We start from the raw sequence: 23045 nt of genomic DNA, 5'->3' as shown, positions 1-23045 counted from the left end.
TAATCTAACCAAACTGAAAAATTGCCAATATCCTCTGAATTGGTGGATTAAAAAATTGACTAGTAAAGCATAAACTGGCATTTTAATTAAGAAAAAAAATTAATGCCCGAGACATCCTGTTTGTTTAAAATGAAAAGAAAAAAAGAAATTTGTACACCACGCTAGTTAATTAACTGATTCTTCTTGCATGAGTCACACCACCACCTCTTAACCTACCAATTATGAGATACCAGATAAATCATATATGAATTCAATTGGATTTAAGAACGAACGGAAGATACCACAAACGAAGAACCATTTACTTATTTATTATAAATCATACTATATCCAAGGGTACAACCCACATATTATAATAACTGGGCACTCACAGTGGAGTAGCCGTGTCAAATTTATCCTGGAACCCAAATGTGAGTAAATGCTAGTGTGTGGACAAAGCAATCTACCAAATGAAATCCCAACCGAATCAGGCGTAGTTGCAGCTCGGGGCAGATTTAGCTTCCTCTTATTTTTCAGCCTCAAGCGACGAGATCTCAATGCAGGCCTCAAGCAGACTTATCCAATGGAATATGAAAAAATAATTTAAGAGAAAACTTTCCACTACTATACATGGAAGAATCAATAATAAAAAATTCTCAAATCCGATTGGGACATTAATTGTGGACGCAGCATGACAGTAGTTTGTTGCTATCTCATCCCAATGCAGGCGAGAGCCCAGTGGGCAGTCTTCAGGATCTATACTTGATCCCTGCACACTGTTAAGCACAAACCAGTATTTAGAAGTAAGATGTAAAGCTGTAGTGAATCTTATCTGGGGAAGCAAATAATGGTGTGAATCCAAGAATGGTGACATAATTCATATTCAAAACTTTCTGTAAGATCAATTGGACTATGAACTTTTTTTCTATCAGATAGAGCGGATTGCTTAACTAAAGAAGGGTGCCAACTTTAAGTAAGGTATAACATTGTTAATGTGACTGCTCGATATAGAGATCATGCACCTCAAACGATACTCTACACTGAGGGCTAACATGCTCCAAAGCTTACTCAAGCACATGCATAAAAATATAGCGTACCTCAAAGTAGTTACTTCTTCGAAGCATACAGCTATCTGTGCAGATTAGGTTGTGGGCCGTGTCATCGTTGATAGACCTCGTCCTATGGGAGTGATCCCTTGATGGGCCATATCAGGTTCGTCATCATAAACTATTAATATGCAAATTAATAAAGTCAGAGGTAAATTGTAGATGATTAAATATTGGAATAATCGTGATACAGATAGATATTAGAATTTACAGATAAAGGAACATCCAAGAAAAACGAGAGCTTAATAAAGAACACAATGACAATATTCAGTAGAAGAGGCACTAAATAGTCAATCAATTAGGAGGTGTGACACAAGCAATTGTCTAGTTTCTCTTCACAAATATCCCATTATGATACCGGCAAATGAGGATATCCTATAGTGTTGCAAAACTGAGGCCAACTCCGATTGATTTCATTTGGCAAAAAATTCAATTGTTTCAAGAGTACTGGAGTTAAAATGAAATTCACTTTGTTATGTTACATTTTCCTACTTTAACTTTGATTATAAGTAAGAATGTAACCAAATAAGGGCTAAGTGGGAAATGAATTCAATCCAATCCAACCTCAAATATCAGATTTATTTTTCACTTTCTTAAATCCATCCAAATCCACCAAAATCAATTGAAATCCATAACTTGATGGTTTGAAACAGACAATTTGAGATAACTTGAAGACTAAATAAACGAATTCAAGGGTTTCCAGTGGTTTAAGAGTTCCATACTAAAGCTAAAGAACAAAATTTCTGATGGCTTTGCGTTACCCAGCATCTAGCTGACAAATATTTGGCATCTGAGAGATTTTTCTACTATGACCAATGTCATGGAATGCATTTGGGGGTGAATAGAGGCTAGTAGGCCTACGCCACTTAGTGGGCAGCAAATGCCATGGTTGTTGCTCTTTGAGCTTGAAGGAGGGCTTCTGTAACATAAGCATACATTACTAAGTGAAAAACATATCCAGTAGCAACTTAATTATGCAACAAAACAAGCTTTAGTTGGATTGTGCTCGTAACAAGAGGTAGAAGTTCATATTTTTCTCATTTTTACTGACTAACAAAAATTTCCACAACTCTCAGTCAGCTATCTTCGCCTGATATAAGTGAAAAGGAGCTGAATATTATCTATAATTTGGTTTGCCTATTCATATTTTAGTAAATGGATTCAGATCAGTACATTTGAATCCATGTCTGTATAGTGTGATGCAGATAGGACTTCATTTATCCAAATTTATACGTGTATATATGGATCATTAAGTAAATGCTAATACTCTAAGCCCGTTCACTTCAGAAATAATTTTTTTCTTATTTTAGAATATAACTCTTTATTCCAGAATAACAGCTAAACATCATTCATCAATATTACATCTTATACTACACACTAATCAAATTATTAATTTACCTTTGATATCTATCCCATCAATCTACTTTATATCAAATCAAATATTATTCATGAAAATTTCATAAAAAATAAAACATATTTTTTCTATCTTTATACCACATTAAAGATAATTATTACACTCTTTAGTATTTTAAGCAAAAACTACAACAAACTCTACTCTCTGTTCGACATTGTTCCAGAAAGAAAACATTATAAAAATTGATTTCCCACTATCCAGATCCTATAAGGCCCATCTTCACTCCTATAGCCTTGATAGGACTTAGGTACAAGTGTACAACAAAGACAATTGCCAATACAACTTGTAGCAGAGATTGAAATAGTTGAATTTAATAGAGAAACCACTTGTATCAGACACAAATCATTAGCTAAGCAGGTCTTACCTAGCATGTCTTCACCTGCTTGGGCTCCAGCAACACCAACACATGCAAACAAGGAAGAATCGTCTACTCTCAAATGTTCATATGCAAGGTAAATATCCTCAATAGTAGCAATTTCATACAACATAGTCAAGTCTTTGATGCATGAAATATCCTGAATTCAATAGAGAACATTATCAAATTACAAAAGGTAAGTGAGAAGGATCAGAAGAGAACAATGTTAAATAACAGTATGGTAAAGCATGATGCACATTAGAAATGCTTGCATATAATCTATTTCACCAATTAGAAGAGATAAAATAACAGATTCATTTGACATTAGAAAATGGATCTCATGAGATATTGTTGATTGATATCCCTTGATTCCATAAGAAATGGACAAAAGCAATGCATAGACCTAATCTTTTTCTGCATGAGTTGAGAATTTGGAAAATCAACCCTGATGGTGTTTTACAATGAAGTATTCAAAGCACAAGCATAAGACAAAATTTGAAATAAAGGTTCTAAGAGAAGACTTAAGTTAACAAAGATGGATGTTATAGTACCGGAAAATATTATGAAGACATATCATATAAATTGTATGATGCATTACAGTGAGTGACTCTGTTCAGATATACTGGATTCTCGATAAGACTAAATAAGTGAATAACCATCCTAAATTTGATGAGAAGAAACAGGAAATACTGTTTATGAGTATTTCTTCTTTAAATATGGTAGAAAAATCTCGCAAACAAAGCAATAAGAAATTGGTATGAGACCTTTCTTGGGACAGATGAAGCCTGCAGGTGATCTATCAATCCTAGCCAGTAAGCATTCGATTTGGTTTCAGCCTCATGTCTCATCAATAGTGTTCTCTTTGCCTGCACCAGTAATGAATTTGTTAACATGAAATACTAAATATAGATCCAAAATTGAAGTTACTGAAGGATCAGTACAGATAAACATTTTACTCATAGATGGTTCTAAGAAAACAGTTCAGTGTGTATCCCAAGGAATGAAAAAGACACTGCAGGTAAAAAGATCACTAAGCTTGGTGCTCCTAAAAAAGCACACAAGGATCACATCTAAGTTACCTTGACCGGAAAGAAGCCCATCAATCAAGGAAGTTATTACTTCACAATCCGACAACTGGCGACTCAAATTTTAATAAAACTTATTTGCTGAAACTAACAAACTATCTAGTTTCTGCCATTCAACTGCTGGTTCAGTGGTTTCACTTCCTCTCTTTTTTAAAATATCCAACAAATTCAGAAACAAACTAAATGGCAACAAAAATTCAGAAAATAGAAAAAAGTTCAGGAAATCCAATAGCACAATATTATAGCTCATATCACATGATGAAAATAGTAAAAGTAAACTGTGAACACTAGTGCAGAAACGATAACAGGAGAGTTCTCTGTATAAAAAAGCATTAGAAATATTGCATTAATGAGCAATTTGAGTCTATTGGAAACAAGATAGTGAATCCTATTCTCAGCCTCTTTGGCCTTAGGGAACTAAGTAGAGCAAAGCAACAAAAATGGGAATATATATACTAGGGAACAACATACATCTTTGTGTGCTTATATTTTATCTTGAACTTTTACTATAATTTTCTAGAACTATACTCTGAGAGTAATGGGGATACTATCGGGTTATCTACAAATCTATTTGGCCTGAAATCTAGCTCGAAATTTAAGTTTTTGACTATTTTAAGTTTGCCCCTAATTTTTTTGCACATTTAATTCATTTTGAAACTTAAATGCGAGATTAGGTTTGTTTGGAAACCACATACCCAGTCAGCGTCTTCAATAAGTCGCTAGCTCAGTTATCAACTTATATGAAAATTCTAAATCCAAAAGAATCACCAAGATTTCTCCCTTAGACTTGGCAATTTTTTTAGGATTTGAATTTTCTATATAACTTATTGATCCTGACTGCGATTTATATTTAGAAGTCATTGATTGGGTCAACAGTTTGAAAGCACACATAATCTCGTATTTAAGTTTTAAAGTGAACACATAAAATAAATATTTAGGAGGGCTAATTTGGTCAAAAACTCCTTGAAATTTGATTGAACTTAGAAAATCATTGGGATAAGCCCAACCCCACTCAAAATCGGTTTACAAGCTCATTATTCACCACCAGAACCAATTTACTTGCTGCTTTGAGGAACTTATCAGATTAGGTGCAGCTGAAAATTTAAAGTATGTGGGTGAGTCAACAGTATAACCAAGAACACCAAGTTACTCTAACTCTCACTGTTTATACAATGAATTAGATTCTCAGGTACAATGGCAGGTCATGTCATGACCTTTAAAGCATAACAATACAAAGTAATAGCCAAGAATTTCACTAACCCGGTCCAGCTCCCTTTGCACAATTCTGCTATTATGTAAACCTCTAAGAACACTCTTGCATGCATCAACAGCTTTGAATACCTAAAGCCAAAACAAAAGGTGATACTGTAAAATTTTGGAGTACAACAAAATACATCGTTTATTTGAAGAGATTGGCAAGGTGAAACTACCTTGCTTGGAGTTGAAGTTACTGATATCACATACCAACCAAGCTTTAGCCTATTAAAAAGGCTTAATTCAAAAGATACATCATATGTTAGTCCTAAAGAATCTCTAACCGTTGTAAAGAGCCTGCAAAGACAAGAACACAAGATGTGATATACCAATGCTATCTGGAAAAAGAAGATACTAATGAATGCGAATAAAAGGAAGCTATCTCCATGTCAGTAAGAAGTCATCTCCACTAACGATTCTCCTATTATGAATTGCTTGATGAAAATATTTTAGAGTTTAACATAATGGAGGACATAAAGGGAGAATTTTCATACTTGGATTGGCACTAGGTTCACGTGTTGTGGCAACTTCAAGAGTGATTTCAAGTTTTCAACAATAAAGATGCCCTAGAACACGTAATGATCTACCGGTCATATAGACATAAAGGTCCGTCTGACAATTTATGTTATCAGAACGTCGCCCTAATAAATTGGTTTGATATGTGCAAATTTGAGGGCAGAGATGAGACACATGTTTTTAAGCTTGTCAGTAGAAGTAGATAAATTTGAAGTTCAGGTGAAAATTGGTCCCGCTGAAAGAGGAACCACATTGTAATTCTTCCGACTATCATTAGCCTAAAGACATAGTCTTTATTTTATATGTCCAAACACCACCACATTTATGATACATGAACATATAGTAAAAACTTACAAACATAAGAGGTTCCAGCTAAATATCAATAAATGAGCACATAAAGGATAAAAGTTCTTCATCAATACAATTTATAGTAGAAGAAACATTGATCAGATTAATACGCTATAGTTCTGCACACTTTTCTGGGTTCATGAACTCAAAGGCTACATAATCTAGTTGAACACATTGTTACTTGGGTTGTTTTGAAGTTAACAGAAAAGGCACTCTACCTAGAATTTATGATCTCGGCCAGCAAACTCAGTGTAATGCCAAAGAAAAGAGGATGACTCCGAATACTCTGCAGGTCTTTTCCTTCCAGGGGCATTAACGTCCCTTGCTCAGGCTGTTCATCTGCAATGGATCATCCATTAACTTTGATCAGAATCTCTACTCGAGTAAATAAATACATCTCAAAATAGCTACTTTCTTAAAGTTTTACATAGAGAATTCAGAGTAAACTTGTCAGTAGTGACCTGAACATAACAAACCACAACTAAACTCCATAACATTAAGAGCAGCACAGATCAGATTGCCAATAATCAATGAAACAAGGAAGATGACAATTATCAGATATTATGATCTAAAAAGTTATACTCATTCTGCCGTCACGCTTTAGAGTTTAGACACTGCTTCTGCAGCATGCTCTTAAAATTTAAATCCTCCATGGAGCCAAACCTTCTAAATCTTGAAAATGTAATTCTACTCCTATGCATTTCATGAACTTGTTTTATCAACGCCACAGATGTAAACAGGATAATGTAAGGAAAGGGGCAAGGACTTGGCAGCAACCATGTCAATCTCTCCACTTCCCTAGGCTACAGGCCAATTCACATAAAAATGGATAGAACTTATTCAAGGTTTGATCTCATGATTTTTCAATTAAAACTAATTACTATATTTTAGGGGTGAGAATGCCAACTTCGTTGCACCTAAAACCTTCAGGCTACTTCTTTTCTTTTGAAAAGAAAGGCACCGTGTTAAAATGCAAATATGTAAATATCAAATTGTTGTTTACCATTTATAGTTGAGTTCTTGATTAAATCAAAAAGGTCCTGCCCATCAACAGTGAATCCCCAACGATTTGGTGCTGGGCCAGCAATATATGCACAAGCTCTTTCATCAGTATCCTTGAGGAATACCTGCCAGCGAACATGTTAATCCTCACATAATATTAATTATTAACTTAAACCATCTTAACCCTTAAAGCATAGAAAAAAACTAGCAAGTAGAATGTGCTAATTAATTGCTTTTATAAGGTGCAATCAGAAAAATTCAAGGTTCAAACTTCAAAGTTCCGGTTCAGTTTTAACACCTAGATAAAGCAGAAAATTTGCACTGAAACAGATTGGTTTAAGCTAATAACAGTTTGAAAGCAAGGTAAAAAACTAATAATCTTACTGGTTTAGGCCTTAAACAATACCAGTTTTAAGTTTTGAATAAGTTTCCACTAGAATTGTTCCGACTCAGGCAAAACTTCAAACTATGGATAAACTTGATTAACTATAAACTTCTGCATTTTCTTAACATCAGTACACAGTAATACATGAAGCTAAATGATCTTTTGAACTCTTGCATATAATTAAGAATTTAAGATAATATATATAACCATATAAAACAGCAAGATTCATTTCAGCAAGCAGCAGGAAATAAGAAAATAGCTTCCCTTTATAATCATTCCGATAAAGAAAGCATACTGCATTATTACTAGCTACCAATCAACTGTTGAAGGGTCAACAACATTTGCAAAGAGAAAAAATTCCAAATTCTATTTATATGATATTACAAGAAGGTTAACATCAATCACTCCAAATAGTGGGGAACAATATTTCTGTGAAAGATATTAAAAATGTTCTCTTGCTAGGTTGAGGCATTAAAGAAAATATAAAATAATCTACACAGGCTCCAAATATGAGAGAAAATAAGAGGGAGTTTGCCACTTGATCCATAAAATTACCACTTATATAGTTATATTAGCGATGTCAAGCTTCAGAATCTTTGCCTACTCAATTAATAAGATATGGCATGAGTCTGCTCTAGAACAACAACAAACCATGACTTTTCTACTGAAGAAAATATTTTTTAAAATATTACTAAAACATGATGGGAAATCATACTTGCTGGAAATGCAGGTCGGATGGAAATGGTCTAAAGGTGATTGGATCAATAATTTGGTTACTGGTAACATTTTTAGTGGCTCTGACTGTTCCAAGATAATCAAGAATGCAAGACTCGATGTCATCCTCAGTGAAATCCCCAACGACGCTGACCTGATATTAATCATATGTTAGGGTAAAGAACAATACTGAAAGAAAGTAATGTCAAGTCTCATGGTCATATACAAATAAGAAAGTCTGGACAGAAATTAAATAAAATGAATGACAATGGCAAAAGCCTATTTAAGCAGAAGTCTCCTTAGACCTCCATGTTTTCACCAATAAACTGATCCATGACAGCATTCTTTACTGATTGAAGTGTCAACTTTTGCAATGATTGAGGTGTTGGCTCAATAAATCTCTCATCGTCATTCAACATGGCTCGCATAAGTTTATGAGCAGTTGATCGTTCTAAACTTTTGGGGATGGAACGGTAATATGACAAGTATAGTTGCTTTGCTCTATCAAATGCATCTTCTAGCCATACGCTGTGCTGCAAAAATAATAAGGATAAATTCAGATCAAGTTACCAACATTATAAAAGCATAACTAATAATTTCATTTTACAATAACCAAATTATGGGTTGATACTTAATTTAGTAAAGTGCACCTACAAAGGAGAAAAAATGTCCCAGATTAAGGTTTTGAGTGAAAAATCAATGCATCTTCCAGAAAGGCAACAGTTGCAATCTTGAAGAGAAACAAAAACTAAATAAAACGACATTGCTGGATAGAAGCATCTATCATATGATCCAGATGTATAGTTCAATTTTCAAACTGTAGAAGTGTGACTTGGCATGATCAGTATAGAAAAAAGTTGCTGAGAGAGCCCAAAGAGGGAAAGTTTTGAACCTAACATATTAACTTGTATACTTAATCACAATCAGTGGATTAAATGGAACATGTTAATCCATTGAAACATCGAAAATAAAAGAATTATAAATGAAAGACAAGATAAACAATGTTAGAAGTACATCATTACCTCAAGCACCATATGAAAAAGTTGAAAGGCAGCACGCATCCCATTGTCTCTTAATGTAAATCTACACTCCATAGAGATGAACTCCTCGGTGGACTCCAAAGAGCAGTTTATCATGTTATTCACACAGAAAAGTTCTACCTGAACAAAGTAAGCACTATTGACTTCAACTGACTTACACAGATAAACAACATCATAAGTATTTCTTAGTAAGAATACTTGCATAAAAAAAAACTCAAAAGAAGACATCCTCCAGGATGGTAACATTCTCAACTATCTATTGCCTTTATCTGCATTGTTAAGCATAAAAAATGGTGCTTTGATTTACATAAATGAAACTGTTACTGCTGAATAAAACATGAAAAACTTCTGTAGATGTGCTTGGAAGTTCGCTAGCTGCTTTTGATAGGTTTACTATTCACATGTTATGGGTAGAAAAATTGCCAGTGCATCTATATGATGTAAACAATATACGTAAGGATTCTCGTGCAGTGTACATACATCCACACGCTGCAACAGTGAGATACACTGATACAACATATAGTCATTCACAGATACTTCTTTGTGGCTAGCCAGTTTACTTTAATGTGTACAGCAGACCATCTATTCCTTTTTAATTATCCTTTTCCTTATTGAATTGCATCTGTCAGGAACCCATAAATAAGACTTACGAGAAAAAAAAATGTTCTCATACATTATGTAGAACTTGGACTCACTGATCAGTTTACAAAAAATTCAAGTTCATGGAATCAAACAATCTATGAATTTATTTCTATAGTTGTATGTGCTGAAGTTATATGAATCACCAAAGCCACATACATAAATCTGTATTGCCATCTGTCTGTGCAATGATGTAACCATGGAAAGGCAGCAACAAAAGATATCCGATGCATCAGAATACATACCTGTTCCCTGGAAAATTTACCAACACAACCACCCTCACTTAGAGTACGAACACCAACAACGACAGCTCCCTTTGATTCGGATGATTCAGTAGCTCTCCCACCGCTCACTATTAGCCGCATAACACCACCTCTAGCTTCATTTTTCGTGATCTACCATGAATAAAATGATTTACAAAAAAAAAAAAAAAAAAAGTTAGTGAGGATGCAGTAGAAGTGAAAAAGACTCATGCTTCATATATGGAACATTAACAGACAGATGGGCAACATCTATCTAGAAGAACACAAGGAAGAAAGAAAGAACATAAATAAGATTTCCAATTAAGTTCCTAAAAAATCGACACTAAATGGGTGCTACACACTTCACAGTGTTCCCCATTTTTAGCATCATCATCATGCAACAACCTTGGTCTTGTTGTGCCCTACTCAATGTTGAGAAGGTTCCATAAGGCACACTCCTGTAATTAACCAAGATTATAACAGAGACTACCTTTGTTGAAGCAGAATAATAGCATAAGAGAAGAAAAGGGCAGACAATGAAAGGAGAATAGAGAAGGAAAAGCTCAGAAGTAAAGATAGAGGGCATATGGATGACTTAGTGGAGGGAAAGAGAAGAATGAGAGGGGATTAGCCCAGCAAAAGACAAGGAAGGAAATGGTTTGTGTATGTCCTAGAGAAAGGAAAAAAAGATAGTCTCTTACTAAGTCCCATACCATTGCAGTTATTAGTTGTGAATAACAGCAGCCACCAATTACTCAGGATCGAAAACTAAGGTATGGATGGTTAAACATTTTACTGAAATAAATTGTGAATCATGTATATGTAAATCCAGTATTAAGTCATTGAATTCAGACAACTAGGGAACCTTTTTTCTCATATTTCCCTAGCATCACCCCATTGAAACAAAGAAACAGATTCAAAATGCTAATCTAAAATGTTAAGGTAAAAATACATGTCAAGTATTAATCTATGGGTATCAATCAAGTTGACAGGTCAATTAAGAATTAATTTTTCTCCTGAACCAATCTCCAAGCGTAACAAAAAGATTTCTTAAGAATTGCACCTATCGTGATCAGAAATTCAGAAAACCTACGGCCAGAGGAGTTGCGTGCAGCATCTCATGCCCTTCTCCCTTGGATGAGAAAATCTTAACTATATCAGTCGTCAAGAGAGTAATGCTTACATCACAGGATGAGGAGTGCATAAGTTTACCAAAGCAGCAGGTTATTTCAAAGAGTGAGTAGCTTAGGAGTGTTATGAAAAAGGAACAAAAAGTGTGTTAACCAGCAAAAAGATGAACTTTCTATAATACAAGAAAGCCATGTGTATTATGAAGAAGAAACCCATCAAGGAAAAGCCAACCATTATGCTACAAATGAGAACTAGCAATAAAGTACGAACAAAAGTACCTTGTAGTTTACAGGAATCCCATTAGATAGACGGCGTTGTGTGATCCCAGATTCCTTATCAAATAATTTCGTCGCACTATTCTCCTTGGATAAAGGAACAAAAGATGGTTTACGTTGTGACCTCAATTCCTCCAGCTGGGATGAACTTACCAACACTTTTGGCACCTCAAGCTACAGAAGTAAACAAAAACCAGTGAATACAGAAAACAGAACTTATGAAATTGTTTCTAGAAACAATTGCTGGCAAAGATATTCCATCATATTCCCAGTAGTAAGAAGATACACAGAAATATGAAATAGATAAAAAGATGTTTCAAAATAGTCAACCGGCTATGCTCAGTACTCTGAGGAGCATTTTATATCAATGAAATATCTTACTAACAATTAGGCTAGACCTAGACTACAACAACTTATTAAGATATAAATTATACAGAATATTGCTTGAGCATTGATCAAATCAAAATAAAGGTACCACACCACTATGCACAAGAATGAAGGGGGCGACTTAATGCATGAGGCTCCCACCTATGAGGGGTCTACAGGGGGAAATATATGCAACCTTACCACCATCTATGACAATGGCATTTCCACTACTTTTCAAGACTTGAACTCATGACCTCTTGGATGCAAAGCGCAAGCTTTACTGTCACATTAAGTGAGACACTCACCGGTAATGTAGGAGAATGCAAGGAAGGGATAGATAAATCAACATCTATAAGCTATATCATTTAGAGGATGAGTTTGCTTCGGTTTATCTCCTGGCTCTTATATAATCTTTTGGGACTTGAAGAAAGATTGCACATAAGCAGCCACATCATCTCTAACAGGATCCAACATCTTTGATATTCTCTGATTTGGGTATTGAAGGCCCTATACCCTCCAGGAGTCTTGAATGACAATTTTTGCCATTTTATGGCTGGATAATCATACTGATAATATTTGATTTATATTGGTTGATTTAAAGAAATTGTTATGAACTTGTGCCTGTCTATGGGCATACCCTGGAAATTTAACAGGTTTGACTAAGCGCAGAACCGTGGATCAAAAATCCACTATTGTCAGTTGTATTTAATGCGTCTACCAAAAAGCTCATGCTCTAGATTAAGGAATCTGCCTATACTGCCCTGCACCAGTCGGTACTTGATACATCTCACATTGATAAGATATTGGTTTGTGACAAGGGAATAAAGAGCTGTATCACACAAAATAGGGTGTACCAAGGCATAACAATGTGTGTCTAGCATCATGAATCTGTCCACTAGACCTTGCTATTTTAGCTCCTTTCTTGAGGTATGATACACAAATGGTTTTTACTTTTGTGTAAATCTGTCAATCGCACTGAAATTTCTTTAGTGTATTATATAAAATAGTTTTACAAATAACACTTTATGTCAGAAAAATAAAATTGTCAGACAATAAACTAAGATTTCAAAACTCAGGATCAAGATAGGAATTGACTGCCTGGAAAAACAATATGTACAGGCCGTATTAGCCACTCGTATCAAATTGGACTCATTTTTATTACGTAAAATTCTAAATATTATTAAAATGCAGAAATTTTTTTAAAAATTTATGGAAAATGACTATAAAATAAGAAAATAATAATTACTCATAAGAAGCCTAAAAACTTAAAAAATAAAAAGTACTCACTCAAAAAGAATTTAAGAATGAGAGAGTGAAAGAACCAAAAGAGAAAAAAATCACTTTTCTACTTCTGTAGTGAAGAGAGAGAGAGAGTGGAAGAACCAAAAAGAAAAAAATTCTGCTACTTATGCAGTGAAGAAGAGAGAGTAGGAGAGAATGGCAGAACCAAAAGAAATAAAAAAAAACCACATTTTTCTACTTCTACAGTGAAGAAGAGAAGAGAGAGAGAGAGAGACGAAAAGAACAACAGTAACAAAAAATAGGAGAGAAAGAAAAAAAAAACCACATACTCGAGGTTGTCGAAGCTAGATCTACGTCGTTGAAGTTAGAAAAACATCGTTGAAGAAGCACCGGCTTTCGTTTGGGCAAGAGAGAGGAAGATAATGACAAAGACATCAATGATTGATATCCCAAGGTCGGATGCAGGTCAGATCTGTTATGGATCTAACCCATTTGACCCAAATCAGCCAATCCCGACTTGGATTGGGTATTGGCCGATTCACCCGATATCAAGCTTGGATCGGGATTAGCCAATTTTGGATCCATGCAATAAACTGTTTGTTGTGTCGACTCTTAGTTTATATGACACAAATCCTGAGAAATTATAGAAGCAAGTAAGATCCATTTAAGAACCATCAATGTAGACCAAAGTATGAACCAAAGTACAACTAACTATACAATCATACCATAAACATGTTCATGTAAGCTTAAAACAGAAAGTCAAAGACTTATTTTAGAATTAAAGATAAACTGCAACAATAAAACAAACTTCTAGTCAATAAAATAATAGTCAGTTAGTTGTGGTACAAAATAAAGAATAACATTCACCGTTCATAAAAACAGTCATATGCTGAAAGAGGAAAAACATCATAGAGTAGAGATATGATACAGGTCATGTTAATAAAAGAACACACCTCTGCCTCAGCATATATAGGTTCCTGTAAACCTGCTATTATAGCATCAGTGATTTCATGTGGATCTATCTCAAAATCAGCTTCCCCCACTCCATCAATGTGCATTTTCTTTGGAACACATGCAACAATAGCAGCAGGAAGTGGCGCCGTAGGTTTTCCAAAGTCAGCAATAAATTCTAATACTTCGGCACCAACAGAATTCACCTGCAAGAACATACGTTAAGCATATCTTACTCAGGAGATACCATAGCACCACATGACTAAGAGTAAAATTCTACTCTAGTTATATAACATTTATAGAGAGAAGCATATGAGGCAGCGCATACTTCTTCAAGTGTAACTGTTTCAGCAACTGCAACCAAGCTCTCATGACCCTGTCTTTGATCCATAACAGTATGACCAAGTGCATCGCTCTCCATGATAAAATCCAAGTTATCAACTGATGGGACACTGTCAATCATGGCAGCTAATTGTTCACTATCTTTTATTAATGCATCCATGTAACGAGTTAATTCCCCCATCGTAACACCAAACTCTTTAAGTCTGCGGACCTATATCAGGAATGAATAAGAATATGAGGTCAGTGATGAAGAATATCCATATAGTGAGAATAAGTAACCTTATAGCAAATTACTATTTATGAACTCATAACAGTTGGCAGATGAAAACTTAACCAAAGTCCGGAGAAGCCAGATAATACAATTATGTAAATTAAGCATAAAAGCTACTGCAGTGGAATCATTTCATATTAAGGAAAAGAAGAATAAGGACTTAGGTGATATTATGCACATATCCTGAGGATAAAGAGCTTTCGCAAAGAAAATGCCATTAAGAAGGTAGGAGATCAGTACAAATTACATAGGTGACTCAAGTTGAGAGCTGAATAGGACTTACTTGAGCCTCAGTATCATTGTATAATTTCATTTAATTTCTTAGAAAAGCAATACATCCCTATCTTCAATATTTCTTATTGAAATTCTTAGCCATTCCATTTTAACTCCATGTTTTGTATTGTTGAAAAGTAATCACTTATACATATTGCATAATCAAAGAACCTCGAAACAAATTCATTTATGAATACAAATGTCTATGTCAAGAGTTAGATGAGGAGGTACATACTTCATGCACAGCAACTTTAATGGCACTCTGCCAATTTTTCGCTTCAGCTGTTACCGTAAGAGTAGTGACTGTACATCCTTCTCTTCCTGAATCACTATGATCCAACTCAATAGATGTAAATGGAGGATTTGAGCTCTGCAAGATTCAAAATGCAACCACATATAAAGCAGTGGAATATCTACCAAATGGTTAAAACAATCAACAAACCGAAGCATAATATATAGAAATCACAGAGATTCTGCATCAATCTCATTGGATGAAGCAGTTTTTTCTGACACTTAATTAATTGATGTCAGGAGATACACGTAGTTACATACAGATGAGACAGACATCCCAAGTTGATCATACCAATTTCTAACTTAAAATAGCTTATTGTGTTGTACACCACAAGTTCACTCACACTATTCATGTCATGTTCAGATGCCAATAAAGTTTTAGGACTAGTTAGTATGACAAATTGGGTTATCATGTTGATTGAATTAGAACACTATATGGCCCATTTATTATATAGGTTAGGGTCATGCCATGTAATCCATGTAGCAAATGTGCTGTTTTTTGTATTCAAAAGCTAATACAATTACTGAGTACTAACCTTGTCATGTTCATGTTGGAGTTAGGTCTCATAATGGGTGATCAAGCTGACACGAGCCTGTGCATATATCAGGTTATTTTTTTCACCATGAAGAATGCTTATTTGTATACTTGTTCCCTCCATATGAATGGTGTGTTGCCAGGCGTAAAACAAGTTCTTTTTCAGGTAGTTGTACAGACATTTAATATTCCAGTGATTATATTCCAACTTCTAAAATTAACCCTTTCCTATCTGTCAGTTTGACATTGTAAATTTTCAGAGAAATACTCTAGCAAAGCAAACAAGTAAAGCAAACAATGTAGCAAATAAAAATATCTAAAATGACAAAATGGAGACATGTAAATGGCAAGTTCATTTCCGGTACTAAATCTGGTTCGAATCATAATTCTCATACTCGTTGCTTTGCATATGTATCTATATTGTATGCTCAAATATTAAAATCACCTTATATCTTGTGTTGATCCGAAAATGCAAAGCTGACAAAAATATTCTCTTCATCAAGATGTTGCGTAAATCTCCATAAGTTCTGACCTTATTAACAGGAACCTGCTAGAAGGAACAACAGTGAGAAGAAACTCAATGTGCAACATAATAAAAGTCCAAATACAAAATGCAAACTATGAAAGTCTATTTAACAGAGCATACCCTCCACATATTCATTACTTTCAGACATAGGAATTGCAAGTACAACAACTTGTCTTACAATATTGAGTCAATACAAATTCAAAAACTCATTGGCAAGCTGTGGTATGTGCAATTTAATATATATCAGAATAAAAAAAAAAAGAAGTTTCTAGTTTCTATAGCTCAAGCAAATATGTTCAATAACTGGAAAGACACCCAAAATTATCAAAAAAGGAAATGTGAAAAGAGTAAGGACTAGCTACAAGAAGAAAACACTAGTTGCCATAGTACAATAACTGAAACCAAATTACAAAAAGAAACTAACTAGCATGCATCCACAACTTCTGCATGTTGTGAAGATCTTATAGAGGCAGATTCTCATGAACCTAGAGTCATTAAAGAATTCATTAGGGCAAATGAGGAAGTGGGAGCGATATTCGGCATAAAAGGCTATGCAACAGGCTATTCCATAACTCATAAACAGGAAGACAAAACTAGCCCAATCAGCACTGGATCGCATTTGGTAATCAGAATGAGGTTCACATCAAAAGCAAAAAGGGAAAGGAAGAAAGAAATTTTACATGAATTACTTGCACCCACAATCATGTTAGGCTATCAAATGTAGCGAGAATAGCTGCAACTGAGAATGGAGATTTAGAAAGCCAAATTTAGGCACTCACAAGGGACATAATATCCAAGAGTTCTATGTGTCTACAAGAACTACCACAGTCAAGATGCTTAGAGACAAGGAGCAATGATACAAGTAGAAAATCCATTCTCAGTTTCCTTAAATAAAGAAACAACACACATCAATATGACTCAGATACTTACTAGGATACATAGTCAATGCTTTTGTAGAGAAGAGTTTACTCATTTAGGGTGTTCACTAGTGATGAGTTCTAACATGCCAATGCCAATGCCAAAGCAATAGTATTTATATTGTTGTTGACCACTTGACCTATTGGGTATTGAAAAGAGCTTGAGCCCTTATTGTGTTTCACTCTAAAAATCACACATCACCAGTGATCAAACTACATGATCATGAAAAAAGTAATAACTTCGTACATCTGAAAAAGTAAATTTCCACGTACCTTGCAGAACATGTTGATAGAAAAATTCTGAATCAACTCGTGTTGGAAAACTTCTGGAGGATCAGCTTTATGAACTAGTCCAGCGAGAGACCACTTATGTTCTACAGGAGGTCTAACTGCCTGTCTACCCTTTTCTGTGGGCTTTGCTTGATCTAAGGAGATAGATGATCTTTGACCACTTAGACTTCCAGCGAGCCCTCCTGGCAGCTTTGGGACAAGAAAATTTGCCATCGCACCAAAAGCGTTGGGAGCTTGTTGAGCAGTTGTTTCACTCTCTGCAAGTGTCCGTCCAAATACAGCCTACATGATAGTATAAATGGATCATATTTATTTTGTTTTCTTACATCACAATTACAGAACTATAATTTGGAGTTCACCAATAGACATACCTCAATTTGGGCCACAGTTTTGGCAATGTTGTCGATATCTCCAACCAGGTACAAAGTAGCATTTGCCGGATAATACCAGCGTTCATGAAATTTTTGGATTTTATCTGGGTCCCATTTCTGAATTTGTTCTTCAAGTCCAATCGGGAATCTCTTGCTCAGATTGTTTTCTGAATGCAGATGTTGCAACAACTACTTGAAAGGAATTACAATTATCCCATATAAGTCAACATGAAAACAAAATTTCATATGTATCTCCCATTGACTTATAAGAACTGATTATGTGATTAGCTAACTCTAGAATTACTTAGCTACCTGGCAATCAACACGATATTCTATTGTGTTCATCATCTGGAGTTCTGAAAGGATTGCCCGTCTCTCTTTCTCAACACGAGATGGGAGAAATTTAGGATAGAAAGCTATCTGCAGCCATGAGAAGTTCCCAGTAAATGGTATATCCACAAAGAAAATATATGAAAAACCTAATGAAGAATTCATTTGGTAACTTAATTCTAGGACATGAAGAAATCAAGGCTATCTTGCTTTAATTCTAGGACATGAACTATCTCATGACGAACAACTTAAAGGTATAATGCAACAAGTTTATATGCAGAAACTTGGCACTCCTAATGAATCATTGGCCTTCTAATTTAAAACAAAAAATTCAACAACATTATTTTTTTTTTGTAAAAACTAAGGAAAGCAAAAAAAATGCCACCTAACATATCCTTGAAAGCAGAAAATAAAGAGAATTAAGCCGTATTCTATTTTCAAAGCATTCATATTGAGGATATCCTCCTTCCTATGTGCTTGAGATAAGATCTAATAATATAGTTGTCTATATTTCTTTTAGCTTCCAACATTTAGTAAAGTGTTTTAGTCCATATGAAGGCAACTGCTATCTTTCAGGTTCATTGATTCAACCAAAAGAGTTTTTCTGAGGATACAAGAGCTTAAACATTTAACTCTAAATAACTAAAGCCACACCTTTAGAACAAAAACCTCAATATATATATATATATATAACATGTGAAACAACTGTTTCATTAGAGAAATAACATGTAGCTACATACCTCATTCAGCGTGTCCAGTACAAATGGGAGTAGATCTCCATCCGAATCCTGCCATAGTAACCCCATTAAGATTCAATGCCCTTAACATCTAAGGAATTTTTTGCATCTGCCCGTCAGCAAGCGTTACGCAAAGAAATATGACATGCAACATAGATAGTCGAAAATCATTTAGTATTTCTACATGAAAATGAGCAAAAGCTCTGAATGTAAATCCATTATTTACATCTTCCCCTCACATAAGTATGAGCATCTTAGTTAAGCATTGTTGGAGATTTTACGGTAGATTTTCACAACAATTAGGATAGACAGGAATATGCAAGTAAAGTTACAATATCTCCTGTGCATTTTATATGTCGCCCATTCGTACAAGCAGTTGTACCAAAAAGTTTCGCATCAATGAGTATTTCCATTTATAAGTATGGAATGTCATGCCAGCCCAGGCCAATCCCTATCTCAAAGTTTTTCGTAGAAGTATCTCTATTATTAGTAACTTATTTAAAAAATCCTAAATGTCTACCTGATCAGTTCCAAAGGCAATTCCGGTAAGTACAATTATGCAAGTAAAAGTTAACTCAGTTTTAAATGATACAAATGCACATTTCTATCAATCTCAAAAATACAGATATTTATTCTTTGGACATTGTTTCTACATATGCAAGCATAGATTGCAGTATTGCACAACCCTAGTATATATATATCAGCAAGATTTTAGGGCAAAACGGAATGCACGACAATAGAAAATTAACCCAACTATAAAAAATCAAACCTACCACTATTTATCTGCATCATCCAGTTCAAAATTCAACAAAAAGAAATAGCACGGATGGACAAGAGCATTAAAAAGAGTTGTTGATTACTTTAACATCTGGAAGATTTGTTGTGCTCCTCCAAAATCCAAACATTTGTAGAAGGGAAAGGAGGTTAGGAGGTGAAAATGGAGTTTTCAATAAGTTTCCCTCTATATTTCTTACCATAATAGGCGAAGCCCCAAAACAAATATCAGTCTAGGTGCCTCAGAACTCTTAAAAGAAAAGTATTTGTAAACATAAGCTTGCTAAATATCTCACAAAATGTTTTGTGAACAAGGGTAAGATTATCCATCTTTATCTATGAGGTCATGAAAATTTTGGCAGACGAAAGGACGTGTCTCAAAAGTTAAAAGGTTAGTATAAAAATGTTTGCTAATAATTCCATCTTATGCACATAAAAAGTTGTTTCAGACTAACTAAACATTTCTTTAACAAAATATTGATGAAAGCTAGCTAGTGAACATTTGAATTGTAGAATGGCAATTCAAGTCGATGAAATAATTAAGAGTTCTAGAAGAAATTTTTTTTTCTTATTTGAGTAGAATAGCCAATTTGCACTTCATGGAAGAAAAGAACCTTTGTACTAGTCGGAGAATGGATGTGAAATACTGTGTGATGAAAATCCGTGTATGCATTAGACCTCGCCCCTGTCCCGAGAAGTTTCTCACGCTTTTTACTTCCAAGAAATGCAACATGTTCAATCATATGTGCAATCCCCTGCTCATCTTCTAACTCATCAATTGATCCGACATGAATCTCCATATGTGCCTCAAATCTGTAAGTTCAAGAATTGTTATAACAACTAAAGTAATTTGAGAAATGTTATAACAACTATAGTGGTTGATTGTATATTACAATGAAATTCTTTAAAACAATTGTGACCTACATAGTAAAAAAAACTGAGAGACACGAATCTGAGTTCTGTAAATTAGTAAGCATGACATTAGACTCATAATGCTAAAATCAGAGTTGGGATATTGCAGTACAATTCATAGAGGTGTATGTATTAAAAATTATAATAAATTAATCACAACATTATATAATCTCATTCTAATACCACATGACCAAAAATTGCATTTATAACATGAATTGCAAGAAGAGAAGCATATCCAAATAAAAGCTCCAGAATTCTGATGCAAATCATGCAACAAATTAGAGCATATCCTACTAATACTAAAGTATCACTAAAAGAGATGCGAGGGGAAAACTTTTGTTTAACATGAATTTGAGGTCATTCGATATTCAGAAATATAATAATTGGCAAAGAGAACAATTATTATAAAATAAGTGCAACAGATGTCAAAAAATCGATGACAAATAAAAGCTGCTTTCTTACCTGTTTCCAGGAACTTTATTAGGTAGAATAAGATATCGAAGACCATTTTTTAGCTGCCCTCGATGCAGCTTTGGATGTGAAGGAAGTGGAGAATTTAGAAACCTATCCACTTCTGCTTGTATGACTTCAGGATCCAAGAAAGTCGGGCCTTGTTTCTCAAGAATTGCTTCCGACCATGTTGTGCTTGCTGCATGTGGTTCCTCTGGACCTAACGCAGCACATGATATATAGTTTGATTTCACCTGAAAAGAAACCAAGCTACAATTAACTTTGCAGCTCAAAATATTTCCACCACTACACACTATAGAAGTCTATTATGTTCATCTAAATGTAGTAGTCCCCATGATTAAGGCAGTATGGTCATAATTCAGTAAGAAATAAAATGCCTTCCAAGAACTACAACTTACAAGAATGGTAGCTTGAAAGAGGTCAAAAATTATAGCATTAGCAAATTAGTCATGTGTCATCATCAACATCTTTTGCTTAACAGTAACTACATGTAGGGCAAGCACCTAACTGATAATGATCCTAGTGATGGTGGCAGATAGAATTCAAGGAACACATTACCAGAAGTGCACTCAAGATAGATATCATGGTCCGAAGCAGAATGAATAGGATTTTAACTTACACTCTTTCTGCCGGGAAGAAATTTCTGAAACCGGGAGCTTGATTTGTCTAGAAGAGCACCCGGTGCCGGTGTTCGAAGGTAACACCAGCGTCTCCGAAGGCTTCCAAAGCAAGAAAAACGTCCGATGTCTTCCTGACTAGTCCCAAAAGCCACTGTTCCATGAGAAAATTGCTTGGAAGAAGAGCACGGCCATGTGTTAGCTCGTACTCCTTCTTTCTCACCAACATGGAGCCACCTTCATTCAATTACAAACAAAGAGTTAGGGTTTCTCTCCCGACACATAAAGAAAAGGATTTCGTTACGAGTCATCAATAAAATGTCGGCGCTTATAAAATGAGAATCTCAAATGGAACCAAAGAACCTCCGGTTCAATTTCAACGAAACATAAAAACTGCCCAAAATTACACAGGTCAAGTAATTGTCACAGATTTCGAATTAATCCCTATGGTATCTTGGGCTTGCCCGTAGGAATTCTCCTACACTGCATTTGCCTAAACTGCAACCAAGAACGAAGCTGCTTCTACGGCAAGTCCCACTATTATCAAGAGGGTTGATATCAGGCGGACATCTAATCGTACAAATTTGCTACTCATACAACCTTCCCGTCTTTGAGATGAAGATTATATGTCAAACAACGTAAAGAAACGAGGAAAGAATCACGCTTGAATCCTATACGATGATTAATCGAAGGAACCCAGAAATGATCAATCCCCGACGGGAGCAGTTCTCGATCACAACATTTTAAGGAAGTTGACCACCTCTGCACCGGGGAAAGGGAGGGGCAGCGGCGGCGGCAGCGGAGGGAGGAGTCGAAGGCGACGGGCTTCAATCGAGGGATTCGGGAATAGCGGTGGCGGCGGTGGTCTTCTTCAACCTTGAGCCTCCTCGAGCAGCAAGGATAGTTAGGTGCTACGGCCGTGAGAGAATAGGACGAGGCCATCTCCCCAAGAGATGAGAGGGAGAGAAGCGAGGAAGGATAAAGTATGAAGACGGCTCCCACTCCCTTCGCTCCTCTTTTACTCCCGTTTTCTTGCGGACTTAGTTTGTTATATGCGACTTGTGAAGGGGGTTTCTTGAAAAAGAAAAAGATCGAGAGATATTTTTTTTTTGGTGGGTTTTGTGCTGCAGATTAACTTGACTATGCGCCACTTGGATGTGCGTGGCTGGGTTCCTGCACACGTGCGAAGGGGCCGATTTATGTATAAGATCTCACTTTTAGCATTTCATTTTAAACCCTGTAGTTTTACTATTTGCAAAATGGCACCTGAGTCCTTTTGAGGCTTTGAGCGAGTGTGATAAAGAGAAAAGAGATTGTTCAGTAACTTCGACATTTTATAACTATTT

At 35.3% G+C, this 23045-nt stretch overlaps 1 protein-coding gene across 1 annotated transcript; it reads right to left on the bottom strand.

Annotated features, from left to right (window-relative positions):
- Positions 1 to 278: 278 nt before the first annotated feature.
- LOC140794949 (stromal processing peptidase, chloroplastic) lies at positions 279 to 22740 on the bottom strand. The gene is made up of 25 exons (XM_073147245.1): positions 22460 to 22740; positions 21702 to 21936; positions 21074 to 21315; positions 20314 to 20512; positions 18929 to 18976; positions 18171 to 18278; positions 17859 to 18047; positions 17470 to 17769; positions 16199 to 16300; positions 15163 to 15297; positions 14370 to 14594; positions 14044 to 14247; positions 11486 to 11656; positions 10080 to 10229; positions 9178 to 9315; positions 8461 to 8688; positions 8157 to 8309; positions 7058 to 7181; positions 6273 to 6393; positions 5367 to 5487; positions 5197 to 5277; positions 3616 to 3717; positions 2861 to 3011; positions 1074 to 1203; positions 279 to 752 (listed from the first exon to the last, which is right to left on the bottom strand). The coding sequence occupies exons 1-24, from the start codon at positions 22639 to 22641 to the stop codon at positions 1118 to 1120; spliced, it is 3795 nt and encodes a 1264-aa protein (XP_073003346.1). The 5' UTR covers positions 22642 to 22740; the 3' UTR covers positions 279 to 752; positions 1074 to 1117.
- Positions 22741 to 23045: the final 305 nt, after the last annotated feature.

Source organism: Typha latifolia, chromosome 9 (assembly GCF_019914945.1).
Source record: "Typha latifolia isolate L0001 chromosome 9, TyphaL0001v2, whole genome shotgun sequence".
Lineage (NCBI taxonomy): Eukaryota > Viridiplantae > Streptophyta > Magnoliopsida > Poales > Typhaceae > Typha > Typha latifolia.
The sequence above is the reverse complement of the archived record's forward strand: the minus strand, read 5'-3'. Positions and strand labels throughout refer to the sequence as shown.